Source organism: Neodiprion virginianus, chromosome 3 (assembly GCF_021901495.1).
Source record: "Neodiprion virginianus isolate iyNeoVirg1 chromosome 3, iyNeoVirg1.1, whole genome shotgun sequence".
In the NCBI taxonomy this organism is placed as follows: domain Eukaryota; kingdom Metazoa; phylum Arthropoda; class Insecta; order Hymenoptera; family Diprionidae; genus Neodiprion; species Neodiprion virginianus.
Window position 1 is genome coordinate 40793219 of NC_060879.1, and position 24891 is coordinate 40818109.

At 39.0% G+C, this 24891-nt stretch overlaps 1 protein-coding gene across 2 annotated transcripts in view; it reads right to left on the reverse strand.

The window, feature by feature from the left end:
- LOC124300469 (E3 ubiquitin-protein ligase TRIM9) overlaps nt 1-23676 on the reverse strand; it is a 53057-nt gene extending 29381 nt beyond the window's left edge. For both annotated transcript variants that reach the window (XM_046754617.1, XM_046754616.1), the window contains exons 1-2: nt 22644-23676; nt 18952-19233 (exon numbers count right to left, since the gene is read on the reverse strand). In XM_046754617.1, the coding sequence (XP_046610573.1) occupies nt 18952-19233; nt 22644-23132 (771 nt within the window). In that variant the 5' untranslated portion in view covers nt 23133-23676. The remainder of the gene's footprint in view (nt 1-18951; nt 19234-22643) is intronic.
- Nucleotides 23677-24891: the final 1215 nt, after the last annotated feature.

Here is a 24891-nt window from a genome sequence, read left to right on the forward strand (position 1 = left end):
TCCGCACTTACACTGTTATACAGACGGCTGGACATCGTTCTGTAAGACTTTTTACATACACGCACGAGCTTAGGTGGAAAAATGAAAATACTTAAAGGCTGTATAACAGCTACAACTGTACAATTTTGTCGATTTTGTGCTATTCATGCGTGTTTGTTCAATTTATCGGTAAAATAAATATCATATTTATTGATATTAATTTTCAACCATTCGATAAATTCTCAGAATTGTGCGATCAACTGGTGCAGCCCAATCATAAAAAAAGCTTTAGAACTGCGATAAGGATGGATTTTTTTTCTCGTATTAAATACCCCAACTTATCCCCGATTATACCTGTAAAGAAAAGTTCGCGGAATGGGGTTTTAAATGAAATAACAATACGTCAGTGGAACGTGAACGTTTTAATTCAAAGTTTCGCAATCAGTTGATATTAATAACGTATATGTACGGGTATAACACGTGTATGCGCATGAGTATAGTATACAAAAGGAACGATGTGTACGATAAAGGAGTGTAGTTTAATTTTCCGTTTAATTTAATCCCCGCGAAATCGAAATTCAAATTTTTTGCACGCGGTGCTTCGACTCCCCCGGAGAGAAAGGCGCGTCCGTTGAATACAGCATTTGAAACCGGCATATGTGGCATTGATTTCATTATGTACCATAAGTATTGATTTTTTCGTCGAGGGGCGCAGACTTGCTCGTGCACTCTACGTCGAGAGAAAACGTGACTGCATGCAGCAAGCACAGAGAAGCCGCTGATACAACATACTCGTATAATACTTGATATAATATCACATACAATATTGAGTATACAATAACGGGAGAATTCCGTGAAAGTGAACGATGCTAGCAACGATTCGCCGCCGGATAGGCAACCCTCGTTACACCGGACGATACTTACCACGTGTAAGATGTATCTCCGGTTGCCCATCTGACGGCGGCGAAGCGTCGCTGGCATCGTTCGCTTTCACGGAATTCTACCGATACGTTTGTGTACGTTAGGGCGATCCTGATTCATTAGCTGTACTTGAAAAAAAAAAAAAACAAATTGAAGAACAGTGTAACATGAAATATCGATAATAACAAAATACACGCGTACATACTTCAATTCGAAAATTTCTTGCTGAATCACGTTCTTCTTTTCATGTTTATCGGATTGTCTTTTTCGAACAAATTTGTTGTATCAGTATTTTTCTACGCGTGAATGAGCGAAGAGCTTCAAGACGAATTGAGCAAATTGACGAACATTTGTTGTAAAATTTGTGTCTCTTCGGAACTCCGGACTTGGTGGGTTTTGACGATTGACAAAGTGACTGAGGCAGCGGACGGCCACTATATACGGCACAACAACCGCGAGAGTATGGAGAGATTTTCGAGGGGAAGCTTAGCCGATAAATATAGGCGCCGGAGGAGTTTAGAAGAAGAGAACACACGTGACAGCCGCTGAGCAGCGTCGGTGTCTATTTTTTATCCGACGTCTTATTGTGCCCCAGTAATTTCCTCTCTCTCTCCGTGCGCGAGCTTTTTCATGTCTATGTGTATAAAAGTATTACAGTTGTCACAGATAGTTTCACGCGTTCATACCGCGGAGAAAAAGTTGCAGCAAAGAGCGGGGAAAAAGGAAAAACGGAAACGAGACACCGTCGGAGAACGAGATAAAACGTGGGACGAAAGGGGGGAGGTCGAAGATGAAGATGAAGTCGAAGATGAAGTTGAAGATGAGGAAGAGCGAACGCGTGTCGGACTTCGCCAGGTCCCTCGGGTATTAATAGTTTCGTACACAATCGTTGTGCCGAGTGAGTCACCGGCTGATGTCCACGCGTACGTTTCGCCTTCCCTGCTTCCACCATCTGAGCAAGATTTACCCGCGAAAAGCTCTCGACTTCCGTGTTTCATTCATAAACGAGTGAAAAAGCACTTGTGTACGTAATAAGCACGCAAGCTCGCTCGTGTTGTCAAGGATGCCCGTGAATCGGCACCGCCGTCTGACAACGAAATTTAGGAAAAGAGACAGAAAAACGTTTCGAATCTCAACATCAACGTTATTTACGCCGATGACGCAACGACGTGATAAGTCTGTAGGAAAATTGGAATACCTAACGGAATCTAAAAGGTATCTGTACAATTGGACAATTTAACTGTGTTTAATATTAAGCAGATCTTGAGAGAACTGTCGGTTTCACATGTAGTTCCGTTTGCATATTCTGTGTACTTTTGTGTATAATACGTTGGACGACTAAATGTAAATACTAAAACTAATTTACAGACTTTTTTTTTATTACCGGACTTGAACATTGACAAAAGTTTTGAAAAATTCTTCAGATTATCAAGTTCAAGATAATCAAACTCTGGACTTTTTCATCCTATTTCAACGTTTTCCGGTTCATTTTCTGCACCATTGAATACATTTTTTACATCGTTCTTTCTTTTTCATAAATTTTGATTTACAATTAGACGGCTCGGCTCATTCACTTTATTAATCCGTTGCGTGGCCGACTTGTACAAAAACGTATGAAAATTATTAATTTGTTATGCCACGTTTTTGAAAAATATCCCTCACTCCTCATCATCATTGTAATAATTATTATAACTGTCTACAAATCTTCCGCAGCAGTAAACTCGTCGTATATAGATGATATTTTTAATCCTTCGCACAGCTGCGATGCCTGTGGGGCAAAAGCCGCGAAACAGGGAAAACGAGTAAAAGGCTTACCAGCCACCACCAACCACCACCACCACCACCTGTGCGGGCGGCTTGAAACGGGCCGAAAATTTATTCGCATTTTAATTAAACTCGTCGCTCGACGTTTCACTCACTCTTCATCTCTCTCTGTCCCTCTGTTTCGCAGGTTAAAGTGGGGCGAATTACACATGATCATATTTTCCGCACCTTTATTTTTGACGATTCAAACACGCATTCCTTGTTTTCATTTTGCAGATCCCCGCGCACTTTCGGAAGCAATTAAACCCTTCTCTTCGTGTCCAGAAACTCTTCTTTGATGTCCAGAACGTTGCGTGCATGAATTTCGTCTGCAATTCTCGTTTCGTTCCTCTCTTATCGTCGTAGTAAAAAAAAAAAAAAACTCCACCTTCCACTCGAGAATCTTACAGTTTTTTTTATCGGAACGTCATGTATGTTCTAGGATGTTTCAGTGAAAAATCGTTTGCGATTTCCCATCATGGCAAACCCTAAAAAGTTCGTTTAGGAAACAAAAAATCTGTCATTTTTCACTTTTTCTTTTTTTAAGATATGAAGTATTGTAAGCGATTTTTTTTTTTTTTATCGTTCACATCAATCGTAATATCAATTTACGTCTCAAAGAAAACCCACACTTGTAATGCTAAGTCTCGAGTCGATATTTGAGAAGCGCAATGTATCTGACGATTTTTGTTTTATTAATACTTCAATCTCACAAAATAGTTACAACTTAACATGAACTTTTAATTTAGGACAATAAGATTCCCGGTTGATACGATATATTGTGTTATGGATCGTGATCTTTGGGTTGAATATGAATGTCTCGAAAAAAATAATGTTGAAATGCTGGAACGTGTTTCTTCTCAAATTAAAAAATAAGCATGAAAGAAAGTCAAAAATCAAACGAGCGCGATCTTCCAGATAACGTATAACGCTCAGTTTTTCACAGAATCTATATTTTAACCTAAACAAACTTTTTAGGGGATCGTCAATTATTTTTTTCTAAAACACCCTAACATACATATATATACATTACAACGTTTTTGCCATGCTCCAACGGAATTATGCCAATCGAATCATAGTGAACTGGTTTAAATAGACGCCTGTAACGCAGATATCCATATCGCTGATGTATGTGGTACAACGTATATCGTAGAGAGAACTAAGGAACGGCGACGATGGTGGTTATGTGCGGTTAAACAGGTCCGTGATATGTGAGGATATACGGCGACCCGCGAGGAGGAGAAACCCGGTCACCAGACTCCGGGCCAACCTATAATACCTTCACGGCCCTTTGTTCTCCAAGTTCCTCGAGTTACCAGGTACCACCGACCTCCTAGTCCTATCGTCATAACAAAACCCGAGGATTTCGCCCGGCTAATGGGACAACGAATGGCAAAAACGCCCGCCCGTGTACATCCGCCGTTCTTAACCCCGGAACTGCGTCCTCAAATCGCACTTCTCCGGAAGTAGCGGTAAACAAATACATGGTTTTTTAAGAACTTGGATATTATCACGACCGGAACAAAATCGACACTTTATACATTTTATCTACAGTACCCACATAGACTTCGTAATTTAAACCTATATTTTTTATACAGATTGTATATCAAGCATGTCAACAATGTCAATACACAGACACGAAAAACTTTAATCCCAAATTTTTGTCAGATTTGTCCAAGCTTATATCGATATAGAAAGCTGTTTTACCAACATAAATGTCCAAAAATATGAGCTACGTTTGATATATATATATGCAGAAGTTGTAACCATTTTTGATCGACTTAGAAAAATCTGTTTCTGCATTGCTAGTCGCTATTCCGTAAATATTATAATATCCACGTAAGATGAAGCCGGCAAGTTTCAATCAAAACTTCCCAAAGTGTTACGCAAGTCGTTCTAGAAGTATAAAGATGAATACCTATGTATGCGTAGACTCGCGGTGTTCGGTCTGCGTACACACAGAGAGAACTCTTTTGAAATTCACTTGAGGTCATTTGAAATTTCTTTTTGTGTAACGAACAGTCTTTTGAACCGAGTTGAAGAGTGACGAGAATTCCATTTCAAGTCTTTTGCGGTCCTTGGAAGCCTTTCATTCTCGGAGATGAAAACCATTTCAAGACCCGCTTGTGTGCGCGGTGCAGCAGCAAGTCTCGAAGCGAGATGTGTTGATATGTGTATGGTGAACCCCATCGCGGCACGCAGAATGCAGGTTAACCCCTCGATTGTAAACACGAGGAGTTTACGCAGCTCCGAGCATACAGGGTGTCCCGTAAGTCGCGGACAGTAATTAGCCCGTGGCAATGTTGTGGGTGAAAAATGTGAGGATAATAAAGTATCGGTGAAATTACTGTGTACAATATACTATATAATACATCGCATGGTATTTGGAGAAGGAGCGTGCATTTTTCTTACCTCTGATTGGATCGAAATTTGAGAATCGGTGATTTTTGAAGTCTCTGATTACGGATTTGAACTGAAAATTTGAAAATTCAAAGTGGCGAATCCAATATGGCCGTGGAAAATGCAAGAAGTTATTTGATTTTGGTTAAACTTGGTACCTGAGGGTTTTCAGAGTGCTGACGACATGTCTGAAGTAAAAATTCGAAAATTCAGAACGCTAACTACAAAGAGTCAGACATTCAGCACTTCTGAACTTTGACTTCAGATCCGTTATCAGGGACCTCAGAAACCCCTAAATACCAAGTTTCATCCAAATAAAATCGTTCAATTGCGTTGGTGCCACGATTTTGAATTCTCTAATATTCACTACATATTCGTAATCAGTGACTTCAAAGATCCTGATTTCCAAATTTTGAGTCGTTCGAAGGTGAGTAAAAACGCATGTCCCAAGTGGTCAGACATCCAATTTTTTTTTAGAAATTTTACCTAAAATACCATACAATACTTCGCTGTTCCTATTTCCAAGACTAACGATACCGCGAATTACGGAACACCTTGCATAAACGAAAATGAAAAACCGCCGCCATTCAAGGTGCACCGCAGAGTGCCAATTTCGCTTCGATCGTGGCAAAATCGTCGCGAATTCGGGATTGATCGAAAACTGAGTACTTCCGGCGAGCTGGAATATTTTATAATACTTGACGCATTTCACGAATCGATTCGAACCCTCGGGCGTTGTTTCGCCGTCGGTATAAGCTTGGCGGGCTTCACGGTTCCGTGGCTTATTACATTCGCCCGATTTTCAGGGCGCAATTTGCATTTCGATTCAGCCTCGATAACAATCAATAATTCAATCCTGACGCGGACAACAAAGCCCGACCGAATCTCGGGCTTGTTCCTCTTCCCTTCCTGCCCGGTTCATGCATCTCATCTCAACCCAACGACACAGGTCCTTTGTATTATGTACCTTGTACGTGCACTTATACCTCGACACGTATTGATGGCATTATGGTTGGAGAGGATTGAAATTATTCAGGAGAATCAAAAAAAGCCGGTATTCAAAAGCGTTTACGGTAAGAGAGACCCGATAAACGTTTTTTTCGCACAGCAATAACTTTTTATTCCGCTGCACAATCGACTATAGTTATATTACCGATTACGGGGCCATATAAAGGAAGTAATTAGATTCTAGAAATTTCAAATATCGCACTTATACATAGGTCGAAATTCAGTTAAAGAAAACACCGTGGATATTCGACATCTTTCAAGGCAATTTAGACAATTTTCCAGATGTGTCTGACACGTGATTTCTCGTATGCATGGTTGAATAGTTTTCATCCTTGTTATATCCTCATCTTTTCTTTTTATTAAAGAAATACGCGGTGAAAATTTTTTGTTTCAAGATTTAAAAAATAAATTTTCAAAGTTATTTGTAACACGTAAAACCGGAAGAATATAGGAAATATTTTGAAACTGCACCGTTAACTTCATGTTTGACGATTTGAAGGATTTGCTGAAGAAATGAGAATAAAATTTTCTTCCAATATCGAATTTTGTTGTTTCATTTCTCACGGTTTTCAAAGTAATGAAGAAAAGCTACACTCGGTGCAAAAATTCCCTGATCGGTGTAAACGTTTTCCAAGAATTCCAGCTTTCGTAACAAGATTAAGATTTTAATCACTCTCTCCGTAATGCCAAGTTTCTGAATGTTTTCTAAAAATTGACAGTCAGTCCGTAGATTTTTCAACTGCAGGGATTTTCACGCAGGGTCCAGCATGTAAGAAATATAAGAAGCCAATGAGAGAGAGGCTAACTATATAGATAGACCTAAGATATAGACTGAGTTGACCCTCTAGACAATTGGTATTCCATGGTTTTCTTCTTTCGAGCTATAACACCGATACCTTGTTTTAACTAACGCCATCATTGAAGCTAAAATAGACGCTACGCTATAAGTGCACGAAGTTCTGTTTCTTGTTGTATCGTAATAAGTACTATAATAAAATTTAAAATCTGCCATGAAAGAAATCCCGTCCCACAATTATCTTGGCAACACGGAAGACTCTCGATCCCAAATTTCAAGGAGCGGCCTTATAACGAGCGGCAATATATCGAGCGGGCTTATAAAAATCGTGGTCATCCTTACGAAACTTACGATTTCCGTTCGAAAAAATTGACAACACTGGATAAAAAAGATTTTTCAACTCCAAGGATTATCGCGCAGGGTGCGGAAGACTCTCGATCTCAAATTTCGAGGAGCGGCCTTATAACGAGCGGGTTTATAACGAGAGTGGTCATCCCTGCGAAACCTCCGATTGCCGTTAGAAAAAATTGATGATACCGGGTAAAAAATATTCCGAGTCGAGCGAAATTATTCCGTGTTCCCCTTATTCCCGGTTCCCGGACTCGGGGCTGACTAGACTCTAGTCCTGAAAGCTATATCTGCAAAGTTGTTATCGAGGGTTGGACACGCGACACGTGGCAGCATTGAGCATGCAGGGGTGGAAACCCGTGGAGACATGCACTTCCCGATGTGCGCAACAACGCCATTAGACATTCGTGCAGGCGTACTGCTCGCGCAATGGTACAAAAACGCACACCGATGCATAATACACACACACGCAAACACACACACGTATTCCCAGCTCGTGTTCGTATAAAGCATGCACGCAGCGAATGCATTCCCGGTGTAACGACGAGCCATAAATTCACCATGTAGATACCGTTCTTAGTTCGTTTCTCACACAAGCCACGATAGGCTCGGTTATTTGCGGAAAATAGATACTTTTTTATAATTTTTCATTGCGAGATAGGCGTGTACCTATACTGAGTATTCTTATCAAATTATCGTATTATTTGCGACGTAAGGATCGGTTTGAAAATACGAAAATAGAAAATACTGGAATTAGTAACGCAAGTTAAGTCATCGATGCGTCGTTTCAAATCGCATTGAAATTGTTCAAAATTCAAATCGAATTCACACAATTTACGATGGGTTGCTTATATACAGAAGACCATTCTCTGAAAGTCCATTGGAAAAGACTTTTACAATCGCGTTGGCGTCGGTAAACATTCAAGTTAACAATATCGGACCGGTGTTGGTTATAATCAACAAATGGCAATTTCAAATATAGTACTCAGAACAAAAAAAAACTATTTCATTGACTTAGTAGAAATTAGTCTTCTGAATAAAATGAACAATGGCAGAATAAATGTTTTTTAAGATTATATAATTGACGCAAGTCAAACTTTATGTGAACATACAGGAAAATACACGACGTAATTTATCCATTCGCAAGTGTTTTTTCGCATAAAGTTCTGAGAAGTTTGAAAATCGCTGAATCATCCTTGAAACATCCTTTGGCAGAAAGTAGTAACGTGTAAATAATTCACAGACGAACTTTTTCAGTAAAAGTCAATCTATTTGCATAGGTACAGTCACAATATCGAGTTACGAGACTGCTGCTCGTTTCAAAGCGAGTATATCTAATCGTGCGTAAGTCAAAACGGACCCGGAGTTCTTTTTTATTTTTTTTCTCAATTCCCTTGCACATCTTCTAGATAAACATTACACTATACGATTGTTCAACGAGTTACGTGCGCAGTTAAAAAATTAACGTTGCCAAAATGTTTGAAAACTAAGGGTATCGATTGGTTCGTTTTTCGAACCGTCGAGTTCAGGGCGTGTGTAATAAATACACGGGAAAACATGAGCTTGCAGATTTGGTTGGCAAAATTTGAAGTATCTGTGAGAGCCGGACGCGTTATAGGTATCGCATAACCAGCGTATAAACTCTGTCTCTGAAATATGCTATAATAATAAAAGTCAACGAAGCTTTAAAGCACAGGGGCAACGGCGGCGGCAACATCGATGGCTATCAGCCGGTCATGAACGTCACTCTTTGAACGTTATATGGACGTGGAGAAACACCGAAAAACTTTTCCAGTAAAAGTCGTATTATATATACATATACATAAAGAAAGGGGAGGACGGCTCGCCGGTTCCCGAAAGACCGAGAGAAGCGTACAGTGTATAAATATCGTACCTAAAAACTACGTTGTACGTACTCGAAGATTCTGTACGCATTTAAATACATACGCGATGTACTTTACATAATACATTTAGATGCTAAGTAATGGCGGTTATTTGAAACGAAATCCCGATTTCTTTCTCTCGAGAAACTTTCCAGAATCAGGTTTGGTTTTTTTTTTTTTTTTTTTTGGTATTGTTTTTATTAAATACCGATTTATCTCCTTTATCTTTATTCCAATCATGCGAATCACTGATTCTCAGATCGAAGAACACCGCGGACCCTCATTTTATACATTAAGCATTAATAAAACCCGACATTGACTGAACGTTACGTTCAGATTATTCTCTCGAATTGACGCAGTGGACATTTATTTTATGCTTTCGGGATAATATACCGTATAATATATTATGCTTGTTTTTTTTTTCTTCTTTTTTCTTTTTTTTCGAGGTGAGAAAAAGATTATACGAATATACACTCATGTTCTGAAAACTGAACATCTTCGAAGTCATTGTAGAGGAGTTGTAAATTATAATTATTCGGCTGTTAATGTTTCGTTATCGGCGATAACTTTCCCGACTTAATTAGCGTCGTTCTTCTCTTATTTCTATTTTTTTACAAATTCAAGCACACGTTTCACACGCCAATATCTCAGGAGTGAGAATGTAATTGAGTCGTTCCATTACGATAAAATCCCTCTTGAACATGTCGACACGTGGATACAAATGACGTAGCATCTCCTAGATAGTCATTCTCACAATATTGAATATTCAACCGCTTCATCGGTCTTCGTTTCTATCAAGAGTCTCGGCAGAGTCTCGCGCCAAGTCTACTTTGAGTCATCGCGATAAGTATTCTTACCACCTATTTTATATCCGTTTTTTGTGCATTTAAAGAACTTTGGAAACATATTTCTTTGCGGTTTTTTTCTCATTTCTGATAGTATGCTAATGGGTATTCAATACTCCAGGGTAATTATTGCGATATAATGTACAATGTTATTGTTAGAAACAAATTGATTGAAAAACAATCGTGATTGATTCATTTCCTAGAAAGTTAACTCTCTACACGTATACATGTTTTACATAAATTATTAATTTTTGGGCTCGCTGATTACGAATTTGAAATGAGAGTTCGAAAATTCGGCACGGCGAATTTAATCAGCGACCCCGAAAATTCTGCAGAGTTTTTTGACCGGATTCAATCAAATTTGAATTTTGCGTCCGCCGTGTTGGATCCACCATTTTGAATTTTCAAAATCTGATTTCAGATTCTTAATCAGCGAGCCTGAAAATCTTGTTATGAAAGTTGACTTGGCACAATAATTTGTGACTGAAGGGGTTAATGAATTCTACGAATATATTTGCACAAAGGGAATCAAGTCTTTCTCTCATTCATTTACATTATGTGTAAGAAACACGGAAAAATAAATCACTGTTTTGTAAACTCCGAATTATTTCAAAAGGGTTTGGTTTCCAAAAACTAAGTGGATATCTTATCGTTTGTTTATCCAGTTCACCGATTATCAGATAATATTTCCACAAAGTTGCGGATTAATTGTCTTTTTACTGTAAAGAATAAGAAATTAGGAATAGAGAAAAATACGCTTGTAAAAATCTCTTGCAAAGTTATTTATCAACTCTGCGTAAAAAAACATGATTTCAATTTTTCCTTCTTCCGTGCAGATTTGTGTTTCAAAAAAAGAGGGGTAGGGATAAAAAACTGCAATTGTTGACTTATAGAACGATCAGAGTATCGAATTTTCATAGACGCGAAAATTGTATTCGTAGAATTTAAAAATGTGGAAAGTTCAAGTACAGAAAATTGACAACATAATAAGAAAACGAAATACAGAAACACAAAGCATAAAAAGGTCAAACATGGAACGTGTTCTGTGATGTGATTCTATATATTATCGAGAGGAATTCTGACGATTCTACAGTTTCGAATCCTATGTTCTGACCTTTCCAATCTTTCACGTCTCCATACTTCGACTTTGAAAATTTTTAAATTCTATATATCGTATTTTGGCTTTTTTAAAAATTCGATATTTTGTCCCATCGATTTTTTCTCTTTCTATATTTCTATCCCAAATGCAAAATCGCGATAAGCAAAGCAATGAATCGGTTCGATGACGCCGCATCATCGCCAAGATGAGTGGGAGTAAATTGTCACCGAGAATTCTAATCGCCAGGTGCATATGTGAGATCGCATAAATACGCCTGCAGGGTAACCGAGTTCGTAGTTGTTATCGGGGTCGTTTTTGCCCCTCACACGAGTCGGAACAGAAGTAAACTTTGGCTCGCGTTCAAGTATCTATTTTCGTATTTAGCGTTTTCAACAACGCACGCACCTTGTTTCTGCTGCTGCTGCTGCGTGCTGCAGCACGCGTGCTCTTAATTTTGCGTAAAGATAACGACTCTGCGTACTGTCACTCTCCTCTTCCTTTCAACTCTTCCTTTTATCACCGTGAAAGCTCTTCTGCGGCACAGAAGGCGAAAACACTACGCAAGCGGTTGAGACGAATGACGCTTACTCGGAATAATTATACACCGGATGAGACGGAGAAAGAGAGAAAGAAACAAAGAAAAAAAACAAAAACCCGTAAGAACAATCGATGTATAAAACTTGTTTTGGTGTTTTTCCAATCCACTTATTCAACCTTTTTTCCTCATCCTCGACGGAATGTAAAACTTCGTCAAATCAATCAATAGATTTATTTTCAACTCAGTCAAAGCTTCGATCATCATTATTGATAGACCTGTGTGAATATAGAGGTTTTTTTTACTCTCGATATGTGTATAGTAAAAGTATAAAATACCCAACTTTGCTATTGATACGTGACGTAAATATGTGCTATACGATCGATCGACGTTAATGAAAAGACTCTCAAAATAACAAGATTACACACGAATTTGTATCAAACTATTTATGAGCCAACGAATTAGTTGCAACTACTACGTGATCTACTATTTTTTTAAATAGGTCACCTCATTATATTCTCAGTAATCTTGTTACATAATGATAGAGCGTTTTTAAAAAGCCGGCAAGATCATTAGGCCGGGAAAATAATATTTTGTAAGTTAATAAAGGGGCTTCAAATAATAGCGTGTCAATTTCTTTCAGATGCTGAAGAAATAGGCAAATCCGGAAGTGAAGCAACGCGTGATAGGGAGGAAATGTGGCCATCGGAAAATGTATTTAACGAAGTTAATTAGTTGGACGATAAAACATTTCATTCGATTTTACTACGAGATAGCCACACGTTAAGTATATATTAAATTTATACACATTTGCAAGCTAGGATGATTTTCTTGAAAATTCTAGAAAACCAGAGATTTATTAAAATTATAAACAAGAGCTCGAATATCGATCCTTATTTACATTTGATTAAAAATGTGGACAAAAATCTGGTAGATTCATTCCATATATTTTATTGGGAAAACAGTTTTTTACAAATCCGCTGAAATATATTTTTCTTCTTTAATAGTCCTACTCGTTGATCAAAAACAATATCAGTACATTATTGAAAAATTGAATATTCAATGATATACCAATTAAAAAAAAAATTAATGAACCGAACAATAACATTGTGAAACAAAATTTTGAAGCAATTTTAAATCGATGTGTAATAATTTTATTATCTTTATTTATTTTATTTTTTTCCGACGTATTAGGAAAAAATGTTTGAAATAATTGGCCAGCAAAAATTTGCATAAACAATGTTTTCACCACATACACTATCGTCTCTGTCACTTTTTTATCTTTCGACAAAAACATGGAATCCGGCAACGGCGAGGATGAGAGAATAGACGACAGAGTACATAACGTACCATGTACCTAATTTACGAAAGGGATACATGCGCGATATAGGTATACTCGTGACTAAACTCGCACGTGTTTGACGTTTAGAAAGCAAGGCAAGAGCTGTTGAGAGCCAGCCATAAGCATCGGAGGCATCCAGGCATTCAGCCCTAGGTTGCGCAACAGCCGCGGGATTATTCTAGACTTCGGATCTCATCGAGTATAATTATACCTGTGTAGAATTATAGGTGATGTACGACACATACTCCGAAAAGTAATTAGAACGAGCAGGCCATCTTATCCTCTACAATAATTAACGTGTTTGCAAGTTTGACTCGATTATCCAGAAATAGAATAAAATTGTCGATTAATATTGAGGAGAAAAGTAGTTTCAGTCTTTCTTATTGCACGGCAAATTTTCACGGTAATTATGCCCTCGTTTGCAGTAATTTATAGTATATGTATATATTAAAACAAAAAAAGGAAGTACGAAGGAAAGAAAGGAAGGAAGGAGATAAAGAAGAAGAATCTCGTCGCGACGCTTGATTAAGAGCCGGTTTTACTACGGCAGTGGAAACGGGTATAACGTGTATACATTTCCAAGTATAAGTGTAGCTGCAGAAGTAAGCACGGGCGTATAAAAAATACCATCTGCCAGTATAACGAAATAGGCGCGATTTTTAATCCGACATTTTGATCCGTTGACGCGATACTTTCACAGGGTTAACTCGGGTCGTATATAACCCTAGGATATTTTATACCCCGTCACCTTTATACATGAGATCCCATATATTTTTACAACAATTCCTTGACTATTCTTATCTGCTCCCTTAGAATTGTTCAGATTCTTCAATTTCGTTCAAAGGCAATCTCGAGCTTTCCATCACGGGAACAAGAATCACGCCTGCTTTCTCGGAGCAGATATTCGACAACTAAGAGATGAAAATCTTCCGAAAATGAATATTATATCGGAAGAAAAATTTTGTTGAAAAATTCGAATTTCTTAAATTGGATGTTTCAGCTCACCGAATTTTCTTTCGTTACACCTTGGACGAAATTTAACAATGGTATCTCAAACGATTCGAAAGTTCAGGGCAATTAAATTGAGACAAGTTATATCGGGTTATCGCATGTGGCAAACGAGCAGATTTACTTAAGGTTAAACAGAGAACGGAGTGCAGGCGCCGTTTGCGAACAAGTTTCCATTTGCGGCGTTGTAGTACAAACGTTACGTAGATTATAGGTGGTACACTAACTGGCATCACGTGGAAAGTTACCGAACAAAACGAATTCTGATGCAGCAGATACCTGGACGCGGCCACGATACATAATACATGGTCGTACATGGAAGAAGTATACGTTGGTAAAATCGACTTTATAATCAACATCCCAAAGCGAAGCTTAACTTTGTAACGTGTTGTACACACCGCTCTAACACCATCCGCGAAGAGTTTGAAGAACCGCGTTACATACCAATGATCAATTTTATATTCTAGTAGAGAAAAAATTTTCAATCAAAACATTTATCCTTAAATCGGATAATTGTTTCGTTAATATGACTCTTGAAATTATTTCGCGCAATAATTTCCTCGTATTAGAATTCAAATTATCTCTCGTTTCCCGCGCATTCGCGAAGAACACGATCCACGCGGTGATTCGCTGCAGACGAATGACGTCACCGCTCCATCACGTTTAACGGACAATTCTCCTAGGATTTCAACCGGATTACGTTACGTCAGGTTGTCGAAACTGAAAAAGAGACTGGAATGTAAAGAAAAAGGACATCATGATAAGTTTCCAAGTTACGACGAAAGAAATCCTTCGATTCAAAGACCGGAAAACAGCCTATTGTAAACACTTACGTCAACATGGGCTAGGTAAATACAATAATAATATCCATGTGTAATTCTTGGCTGATACACACCAACATATAATAATAATAATAATAATAATAATAATAATAATAATAATAACAACGTGAAAAAACTGGATGTTCGAGTTTTTCCTGCGAATATATAAAAGTTGAGAATATCCCGGGGGGTCTGCGGAATAAGAGTGCATAACGAGTGTGGATGGGTTGCATATACGCGGTCTTGTACTTCATTTGTATAATGTGTAGTGTTATATAGGTAAGAGGAGCAGGATATCCGGAGAGAGAGAAAGAGAGAGAGAGAGAGAGAAGATTAAGAGGTGAGAACACTAGATGCGCAAGGCTTTGTACTCGTCTACCCTCTACTGCGAAAACTGATACTTCCGTTACGCTGATGTTTCCTGTGGTATTTGTTCAACGCAACCCCTCCACTATCCAATTTAATGGAGCATAGAAAACTACCTTCGAATATGGCGCTGCGCCCGGGCAACCCTTCAAATTCAATGTTTCTCGATTTGATGAAAATGGTCGAAAAAACTGATGGTTGAAATTCAATTTTTTCACTTTGCGTCATCGTCTTGTTACTATTGTCGTCGGTTTTATGTCTTTTTCAGTTGAACAAGAAAAAAAAAAAACAAAAAAAACGCTTTCTCCACAAATTAGTGTTTTTATTGTTAGTATTGAAATTCTCAGAAAATAAAAATTTATGAGCGATCTTTGACATGAGATACGAACGGAAGAACGTTTGAAAAAATTCGTTCTACAAATTGATTTTCGCACGGAATTTCGGGGCAAGAGATCGCAATTTCAAGCTCCTAAATGGTTATTGCGTAAGCTTCGTGGGTGAAAACAATGTGAACATGGAAGAAAAAAAGAGCGTCAACTAATTCAGACCTAACAATCCGCACGAGGAAAGGAATTCTCAAATTTATATTCACCGTTTATTTATCCACTTATTTATTTTCAGAGAGTCTCGTTAAAAGTCCCCGAGGAATTGAGTTGAGCTTTAATTAGTACGGGGAATTCTGTCTGTTTAAAACTCGAATGATACGATTTATGGTCCGCTTATTATAGATATATAAGGCTTCAAATCTAAACAGATTTGACGCAGCAGCAGCAGTACTCAATACGTCTGTGTTTAAATAAATACACGAGATATTTATTTTCTCGTCGAGTGCATCAGAGAATTCACAAATTCCGTATCTATTATTGTGAGCGTACCTTTCCGTAAAACGTATAATTTCATTCCACGTAAAATTGAAAAAATAAACTCAGACCAATGTATTTTCAGAATGGATTCAAATACTCGGTATTCACGGTGAAATTTACTTTGGAAATATGATACGTTAATAAAAATGAACAGCGTGCGTTGTATCGAATATAAACTGTCTCGTTTCTATCCAATCATTCGATGTTGAACATAATTTTTTTTTCTTTTCTTCATAACACTTCTCAGTTCCCTTTCGCCTAATCAAAGTTTATCTTCGACATACTGTTAGATACACATTTAAACGTGAACCGATCTGCAGTATCGGGAAACGCGTTCGACGTGATTCCATTACTTTAAAGTACCCTTCTTCCCTCATGTGACGTATCGTCATATTTGATACACACGTGGGAGAAGCAGGCAGCCATAACGATGCTGCCAATCGATGCATGAAAGTACCACTTTACAATCTAGACATACGACGTAACTCGATATAATACATATTTAAATATACATGAGATATACATATATACTTACAGCCATACGCGCGGCTTTTAGAGCACGTGACAACGAAATAAAAAAAAAAAAATGAAAAATAAAAAAAATTTTGAAATTTTTTACCAGAATTTCAATGGATACGGAATTTCAAACACCACTATTTTACTTTTATCTTAACAGGTTTTCATCCGACTTTCTGCTTTTTTTGTTTTCTTTTGTTACACGTGTAATCGAAATTATTTCCAACGTTAATTACAAGTTTATACTAATTGTATCGATAATTCTCAAAAACGAATTTCAACAAACTACCTGCAGAACTGTTTTACAAGCTCGTCGTTAAATCGAAAATTCAAATTCGTAATCTAAGCTTCGAGTAGTTAATTTCTTGTCCTGAATTAAAACCCGTGCAAGGATCGAATTTACTGAAAGAAATTCTCGTTTATCCCGGAAGATTTTCGCCTGCGCGTTAAGGCGATAAATATTATTCGCGATATGCGGTTCGTTGATACTCGATAAATTCTTACGTATCTAGCTTGTAATATATCTATACCGCGCATCTTGAAAGTCAAGGAAGACCGCGTCGGAAATCGAGCGATACATATACCGATACACATATTATACATTGATGCGGATACTTTACACACACCTACTTATCCACTTCATAAATCATGCATGCGATTTGTGGTTTATGTACATTGTATGCACGTACGAGATACAGGATACCCAATATTACATATGCATACTCGCAATACTTGAAATGCAAACGACGCGGCGATTATTCGCACGAGATTTATGCGATTATTAAGCTATATCAATACGTAGGTATTCTATTCTTCACTAATTTTAAAAGGTTGTTTTTTTTTCTCTCTCTTTCTTTTTTTACCTACATATAAATTCTTGCTTAACGTATAACGTAAAATGAAAATAACAAACGAAGAAGAACGACGGAACGAATGGATAAACGAATTAAGGATAAAATAAAAAACGAGCGTTAATAAAACCTCACTGATCGGAGTTACAGATTCCCTGACGGAAACTCAAGACCAGGTGCAACAGAATCGCCGTCCCAGGTGCGTTTGTGTACTTTGTCCTGGTGTTCCCAAATCTTTCACCCTGCCTCGAATTATCGTTATACTTTTATAGTCGATTTCACCCGCGAGTATCGAAGTAATTATTCCACAAACCAAACCCAAAGACTCTTGTCAACTTGCCATAAAACCATGCGAATGTCCGTATACGAAATTGGGATCCATTCAGAGAAAATTCACACCGCTTAATTATCACTCTTCTTTCCCACGTCCGTAAGTTGCGCTGATAATTTATGGTCTTACCCCTTGCAATTTGCGGTTTTGAATTCGCGGTTGGGTAAATATATCGCACAAAGTGATCGAGGTATACATCGTGCACATGGGCCAGGTGGCACCAGATGCGCGAATACGAAAAGACGGTTCAAACAATGTTCAGCCTTCCTCCTGCGATGAAAGTTTCGACTGAGGATTACGAGGACAGCTGCGTCTGTCCTGACGTCGATCACGAGGAACTCTCCTGTTAGTTTTCGAATGACGGGTATAACGCGTTATGGGGTATTCCTTTTCCGACGAGCCAACCAACGAAACTCTCGGCAAACGACGCGGGAGCGATTGATTTATACTCGTGGTTACATAACTGGAGTTTTAGGTTCCATTCGTATCACTAACGGTGAATCATCGTTCATTCGTGTACAGATTTCGTTTATAGGTGGATTGAAACTAGCGGAATTGATAAGAGAAGAAAGTCTTAGGTTACATATGCGACGACTTTTGATAGATATTATCAAAAAAGAAGAAGAAATGTTTTTACGAAGACATGCGATTGGACTTTGTAATGCTCAAAGATTGACCTGTTACTTTTGGAAATATGCGTATAGTACATTGTAAGAGTATACTTTGATATCCTTAAACAGGAAAATGGATGCAGTTTTGAATATCAAAGGTCGATATCAAAGTGCAGTCTCATTATACCGGTAAGGTGTACCATGAATTCCTAAAGATAGGGAACGAATCGTCAACCATGAGGCCCGAAAGCTTATCGTCATTCCAAATTTTGACTCGCGGGTAGATTAAAGTCGCGATGTGACATTTATCTTGATTTCGTACTTCCGAACCACGGTTAGCAAAAATTCTCACTCAACACGAGCACATTCTCTTACTTACCAGAAAGATTTAGTTGTTGTCATTGTTATATATGTACAATTCTTGAATATTCTCGTGTACATTTTTTGTCGTAACCGAAAAATACACGCAATTCCAAGTAAAAAGTGAAAACGAGTTTTCTACCTGTAACCAGAAAATCGACTACGAGAATTTTCGAACTGTAACTGTAGACGGACGAACCTCGCAGGTAGAAAAAACGACTGAATCCTTTGAATCGGGGGTGGGGGAAGAAGTTCAGGGACGTACCTTTTGGGCCTTGCAGGCAGCGGCGAGGGGCAGCACGTCGTGGGGATGAGCGGCGTGTCTGTCCCGAAGGCACAACGAGCATGCGGCGCTTTTGCACATCGCGCAGTAGAGGCAAACCATTTCTGTAGGATGTTCGGCGCACCCCGTCGCACCCGGGTCACCCGGTCCTCGTTGCCTCGTCGAAGAGGACTGCCAGCTGCCCCTTGGTGGTCCGAGGTTATGAGCGGCGAGGGGCCCTCTGTTGGGGTGACAAGATTCTCGGCAGGAGTCGCAGTAGAGAACCTGAAAGTTTGCGGAAAGGTTCGTATTAATAACAAGGATTTTAGTGATCGTCGGGAAAAAATATCGTTTCTTCGATTAATCGAACTTGCCTTATAATAATTCTCCAGGCAAATAGATATATGAATCGAAACCGTCGACTAATCGATTAGCTGGAAAAACGATTAATCGAAAAATTCAATTAATCGCGCTGCACTTGGTAGAAGCAACGCGATACAATATCAAACCGAACGTAGTAATCGGGACTGTTTGTTATAATTAGGGGTCGATTAACCGATTTAGCTGCTATGTAAACAGATGCTCGAATGGATTCATTGATTATTTATACTTGAATAGAGACAGTTGGTGATAATCGGATATAGATTCCAGGCGTATTAGTAAACGGCTAATCAAGTGGACACAGATACCCTTTGAGGTGTTATTATGTCATACGGAATGTAACCAGATTTGATAAATGAAAGTGACCGAAATGAGCCGTAAAAAGGAAAGTAAAAATTAATTTATCTACGTGTTATACGTCGTTGAAAATGACTAAATGTGACCACAAAATCCATCGCTGAATTTTTATTGTTCTCTTACGTTTCACGAGAGTTTATAGTCAATTGATTAAAAAAATTCTGAATTTATTGGTTAGGATGTATATGTGTTTGGGATATACAATTTAGAGTAATTCAAATATCTGTCAGCGTATAACGGAAGTATATGAAAAGAAAAGAGAAATGAGAAAAGGAAGATAAACAAAATCGAATTCGGTTACTGTACAGATGCATGCGGAGAGATTCATCATCGACGAAACTTGAGTTGTTTGTAAATGCTCGAATTCCAATTAGAAAATTCAGTCAGTTGTTTTTTGCGACTCGTCAAGAAAGGTTTCTCTCAATTAGGGTACGACCTTTGATAAAACCAGAGTGAGTTTGAGTTTCTCAATGTGCCTGTGTTACGTATGTAATTCAACGGAGTTAATTCGGAAACAATGATACCTAACAAGAACAACAACAAGAACAACGATAATCCTACCTGGAGGGATCTCAAATGAGCCAAGTTGAGCCATTATATTTGATATAGAATTGAATGACAGGGTAACTAATGACACGAGGGATCCTGAGGTAAGCCCTTCGTTCGAAACCCCCCGTTTTTTAATCTCATCACACGATATACGTCAAAACGTGGAGAGATTATGGATGATGAATATACTTCGCCGTTTTTTTACGTCATCCCGGAGAGATCAACAACAGCGGAAATGTCATACGGCCAGTTCTCTCTTTGAAAAACACAAATAACATTATGCAGAATACATGACGATAGAAAAATCTCTACAGAGTAATACACGTGTACCTGTGTATCTATTCTAATCCCAGAGTTGAAAGTGTTTTTTTTTTTTTTTTTTTTTATATATGTATATACCAATATTTTATTTCTTCTGACACTAGGTGGGGCTTTATTTCAGGCGGTCTACAATTAAACTAATCTCACCGCTGAACGGAGGTGAGATGAGAGTAAGGGTAACAACATTCTGCGGAGAACTGGGTTAAGGTGGGCGAGTGAAGTGAAGAGACTTTTTGGCACACACCTCCAAAGAGGAAATAGCATCTAACAAGGTAGAAGAAGCGGGAGAGAGGAGCAAAGAATTTATCGCGGAGGTTTCCCTTTCGGAAGTTCGAGGGACGGACAGAAACGGAAATAGTCGGTTAAACAGTTCTCTCGACAAATATATAATCCTGTAAACTGTCGAACAACTGTAATTAAACTCGGATCAACACAGCTGTCCTATCAAGGCCGGGGAACGCGATGCTGGTGGTTCAATTTCATTGTTTGAATCACGTCGATGATCGTGAAGAACCTTTATTCGAACCCCGTAAAAGGACTCGTGGGACTTTGTCATCTGCAGACGCGTTTTTTGCAAAATACGGTTTCAAGCAAATACTGCTAAGTGGGACTGGATTTTCACCGAAATTGAAGTAAAACCCTCGGTTCATCTCTCGGACATCAAAGAGCCTGGGAAGTTTGCGCACTTTCGTATTTGCACAGATTTTTAGCAAATTTTGTACTTGTAGATTTGGCGATGACTGACTCTGATCGGCTAAACAACGGTGAAAAAATTGGGTGACTCGATTCCTGCTACTCAAGAGATCCTGTGCAATTTAAACGGTTTCTGCATTTTAAGACGCTATTAAGATTGGATACATTCCATTAAAAGATTCGATTGTTGAACTCGTGAATTTTAAATCGAACGAGAACGTTCCGAGTGCCAAACTTCGAGATCCTTTCTGCCACAAAATTTCCCTGTGGGATTCTCAGATTTTCCAAGTTTTCCAGGTCACCCTAAACTCCATTAAGATCCGATATTCTCAATCAAATCCGGCAACCCAGAATCGAATTCTAATGTTGAAACGTACGACGATTCGATGTTTTCCTACACTTTATGGGGTTTTCAAGTTTTCGAGATTGTTTTAATCGCACGACTTCCGTTAAAATTCGAATATTGAACCACTCCGAACCTAATCCGGATTTTAGAACACTGAATAATCCAGTCCTACGATTTTTATGCCCACTGCTAGGTGTTACAATTTTTCGAATTCATGACCATGAAGTTAGTAACATTAACGTAAGTAACGAAACATTGGGGAAAAAAATTACTATTTTGCAATTTTGTAGTGACTTTGAAATGGCTAAGTGTTGAAAATATGAATTACTGATTTGCCTTATTATAATTTACTGCATTTCAGAGACTCCTAAAATTACGAAATAACGAGTTTTTCGAAACGTAAATCATTGCAATAACGTTACTAACTTCAACGTCATCCGAATTCGTGATAAATTGTGCTAAAATTTTAACACAGAATTCAGAAATATTTACTCCGAATTTGAAATAACCAAATACCCCCAAAAGACACTTCTGTCTGTTAGTTCATTATACCTCAACTCCGTTAAAGACGTACTATACTAAACTAGGGAAAAAAATTGAATAAATCACGAGATCGAAGTTAGTAAAGTTATGATAGCCAAGCACGTCAAAAAAAAAGTGTCTATTTTCCAACTTTAGAATGACTGCAAAATTTGATCAGGCTGAAGTTTGTAACGGTAATGTAACGATACATCTTTGGAAAAAGTCGTTATTTTACAACTTTAGGATTACTTTAAATTTCGTAAACTGTTATTACAGCATATCATCAAACTCAGATTCTGTAAATTCAAGTTTTTCAGGTGTTCGAAAGGTGCAAAATAATAATTTTTGTTACAAAGTTTCGTCACATTAATGGCAGTAACTTCAGCCTTGTAAAATTTGGACATGTTTTCCTTGATTATGTTCTATCGTATCTCGTACAATCCCAAAGAGTGATCGTAATGAAACGTTGATCCGATTGAATGAAAAGAAACTCTAGTGGCGTGATGTGAACGTCGAATTGGCTCACCTCGCACTGTTCGCAGGCGACGGTTGCCTCCCGAGGGTCAGCCTCGCACATCTGACATTGAAGCCTGACGTTCCGGGCCTCTTGGTACTTGTCAACGATGTGCTGCATGGCCCTGTACTTGGGTAAATTGTGCGCACCACCCTCGTCAAAGTAGACCATCTTCTGGCAAACAGGACATGCAAGACAGAGGGTGCCCCCGGAGGGTGGAAACCCTCCGTTCCCCGGTGTGCCGACGTAGCTTCCGGGTCGCGAGGAGGTCGAGGTACTGCTGCAAACGACCCCCGAGTCGGTTTCCGACAGTATCGATAGCTTATCGGCCTCCTGGTCGGGCCCGTTTCCCGCCGGATCGGGGGCGCAACATTCCGGCTGCGAATCGGGGGGGGCCTGAAGGCCCACGGCACAAGAGAGGCAGAGCGCGTGCCAGCAGGGCAGCAACACAGGCTCGGAGAAAAGCTCCTTGCACGAGGGGCATCGCAGCTCGTCCTCCATGCCGAGCGTCGGAACCACAAGGTCTCAAGTCCTCGGCTCGGCGCCGATCGGTGTTTGAGGATTGGTTCACCTCACGAATCGGCGCATCGCACGACACCTTATCACAATATCATCTCCCCGTGGAGGCACTGAACTAAAAAACTTCTCGTTAGTACAATAACGAGCTGCGATTCGGTTTTTTTTTTTTTTTTATTACAATTTTAAATAATATACAGCACTCTTGTGTTACTTGTAGACTTTCCGGCGCGAACTTCACCCCGGTCCCGTTTCCTCGTTCAATTGAAACCGCACTTGCACTCCTCGGAACCAATGTCGACCCGACGCACAGCTATGCATCCAGGAAAGACGTCAAGCTGGCCCGAACGGCAGGCTGCCACTGGGTTGACTGACTCCCGGTTCTCGGACTGAACGCTGCTGCGCAGACGGTCCACGCACGGATTCCTCTCAGGACCGTAGAAAGGGGGTTTATGTACTTGTGAACGTTCGTTTGGGGCGCCGTCGTCGACGTGACGAATCTTCCTTTTGTCTGTTGTCTGAAAACCGGGCAGCTTCACGCCCTTGAGATTATTTTTGTTATGGTAATAGGTATTCTACGGTCGAAAGTCGAGAGTATTGACAAATCGGCTTACTTGAACTCAAAAACGACCGTTCGCTCGGTGTATCTACGAAAATAGCTTGTAAACACGGGTCTGCCAGTTCCATAGACTTATACCATTCAGAGATCATTTGCTGTGCTCCAGGTCACAGCTATGTGGAAACAAACGTACAGTCGAGACGATTATGAAGCATAGAATTAACCATTTCTTGGACTCTATATTTTTCTAAGCGTTTTAAGGGTGTTAAGGGAGTGGTTGTAATCGGGGATATCAACGAATTTTTCAAACGTTTTAGCTACGCTGAAAGACGAAAGAGTCTTTGGAGAAATAAGCAAAACTGAATTCTTCACGGATTTACGATCAGAGGTGAATGCAGTTAAAAGTATAAACTCTGGAAACTACCAGATAATATAATCAACGTACAAATAAAGAATATATAACTATATACATTATATATGAGTCGTTGACTCGCCAGCACGATTTCCTGCACCATGTACCGATATAGGTGTTCTCTTTCAAGCGATAAGGAGACACTTTTACTGTCGCTACACCTGTGGAGATATGTTACAAAAAAAAAATTGCTACACCATTGCAAGTGTCCAATTGAATTTTCAGTGATACTATTTGCATCAGCCTGATTACCTGTCTATCGATTGAACACAGTTACTTCGATCCATTTTTTTGTAATAAAGTGGAATATCTATCATTCAGCGGTGTGTGTTACTTCAAACCACTATCGATCCATTGGTAAAACCGTTAGATAAGCAGCCCCTCATGTTTGCTTGGGATTATCCAGCGAGGAAAAATACACAGTTGAGAAATACGTTGGTATAATAGCGCTACAGACAGTACCGGAATGAAAGACGTATTCTACCTGGGTTGAATATTATTTTAAAGCTTAAGTAGAATAAAAATTGAACAACGACAAAGATAAGAAGCGCTGAAAATTCTACACTGTTATAAAATAGGACAGCATGTCAACTTTCCTATTATACACCGCACTGCACCAGGTAGTTCATATTTTACGATCTTGTATCACCGCACCTAATCTGCCGTAGCGTCGTTCTTTTTCTTCTCCTCGGTACAGCTCTTGTAGCCCTGAACCATTCTCCGGCACCGTTCTTTGTTGTCGTTTTTTAAACAACATACCCACCCAGGTATAT